Source organism: Tupaia chinensis, unplaced genomic scaffold (genome assembly GCF_000334495.1).
Source record: "Tupaia chinensis unplaced genomic scaffold, TupChi_1.0 Scaffold000382_1, whole genome shotgun sequence".
Lineage (NCBI taxonomy): Eukaryota > Metazoa > Chordata > Mammalia > Scandentia > Tupaiidae > Tupaia > Tupaia belangeri.
In genome coordinates this window covers 2,497,499-2,498,793 of record NW_006159884.1, presented here as the reverse complement: position 1 = coordinate 2,498,793, position 1,295 = coordinate 2,497,499, and the positions used below count along the sequence as shown (strand labels likewise).

Genomic DNA, 1,295 nt, shown 5'->3' with positions numbered 1-1,295 from the left:
GAACCTCTTTTGGAGTGTCTGCTACTGTATTTCTCCACTTGAATTTCTTAGCCAAAGTTCAGACACAAAAAGGAACATCAGCGGAAAGCAGGCACAATCATACTTGGCTTTTTCAAGAGGTTTACTTTCAAATCTCCTTTTCCAACCAAACTGGCAGTCCACCATTTATTGTCCAGCTGCTCCATTAAGTAAGTAAATTAAAACAACAATAACAACAATAGGTGTACTGACATGTTCCACTTAGAGCAGTTAAGAAACAAAAGACTTAAAAACCTCTGTTCTCAAAGAGCCTCTGCCTGGCCAAAACAGACCCCTAGATATAATGCCGTTTTATTTATACCCCACATCCCGACTCAGAAAAAGATGGGTTTGGGTTGGGTGAGGGGGAAGCAAAAAAGAATAAAAGGACTTTTAGCTTACCATCAACCCGGACATATAAAAATCCACAGAGCAGTAGTTGTGTAAACATCAGCAGACTCATTGTGACATATTAAAAAGGATCCAGATTGTTTATGAAACCAATCCCAGAGAGTAAAAGTACAAAAATAAGTATCAAAAAAAGAGGTAGGTCCAAAGTTTAGACTTTCCTAGAGACTAATTGAAGTCAAGAAGAGCAGATCGCAGGATCAGAGGGGTTGGTGGAGTGGTCTTGAATGGGGCACAGTTAGATCCATCCAGTTTAACAGAGGACACTTCAAAGGCTGCAGTATGTCCCCACTCTGGCTCCCTAAATTCCCACAAATTCAGCCCAGCCAGACGCACGGATTATTCAAGTGTGTCTAACCCTCTTTCCTTAGGCTCCATTGCAATCCAAAGCCAAGTTCTTTCTTCAGAAGTCAAGACGATGAAGGGGGAGGAAAAAGACCTAATTCCTAGAAAGTGTTCCACACACTTGCCAGCGCGCCGCCGAAAAACCATGGGCCTGCCCGCTGGTGTCCTTTCCTCCGGTCCCCTTCTCCGTAGCAGCTCCACGTCCAGAGTTTTTGTTTGTTTGTTTGGTTTTGGTTTTTTGGTTTGTTTGTTTTTTGTTTTTCACTTTACTTCCATAATCAGGATGTGTCAAAGCAACACTTTGCAGGCGGGCAGACTTGGCGGGCCTCTCCTGTGCAGCCTGGGAGCCTCCCTCCACCTCTCTCGTTTCCAAACGAGAGGCAAAGGGAAAGAAGGACGACTCGGGTGGAGAATCCGAACTCAGACGTGGTGGGGCTGCGGGGAGGGAGGGAAGTTGGGAGGGAAGGAGGGAGGGGCAGGCCTGAAGCTGCGGCCACCCCCGCGGGGCCGCCTCTGAGCGCGGG

General features: G+C 46.7%; 1 protein-coding gene across 1 annotated transcript in view; it reads right to left on the bottom strand.

Moving 5' to 3' along the window:
• The window catches only part of ROBO2 (roundabout guidance receptor 2), a 700,057-nt gene extending 698,768 nt beyond the window's left edge, over positions 1-1,289 (bottom strand). The window contains exon 1 of the mRNA XM_027773853.1: positions 421-1,289. Within this exon, the coding sequence (XP_027629654.1) occupies positions 421-481 (61 nt within the window). The 5' untranslated portion in view covers positions 482-1,289. The remainder of the gene's footprint in view (positions 1-420) is intronic.
• Positions 1,290-1,295: the final 6 nt, after the last annotated feature.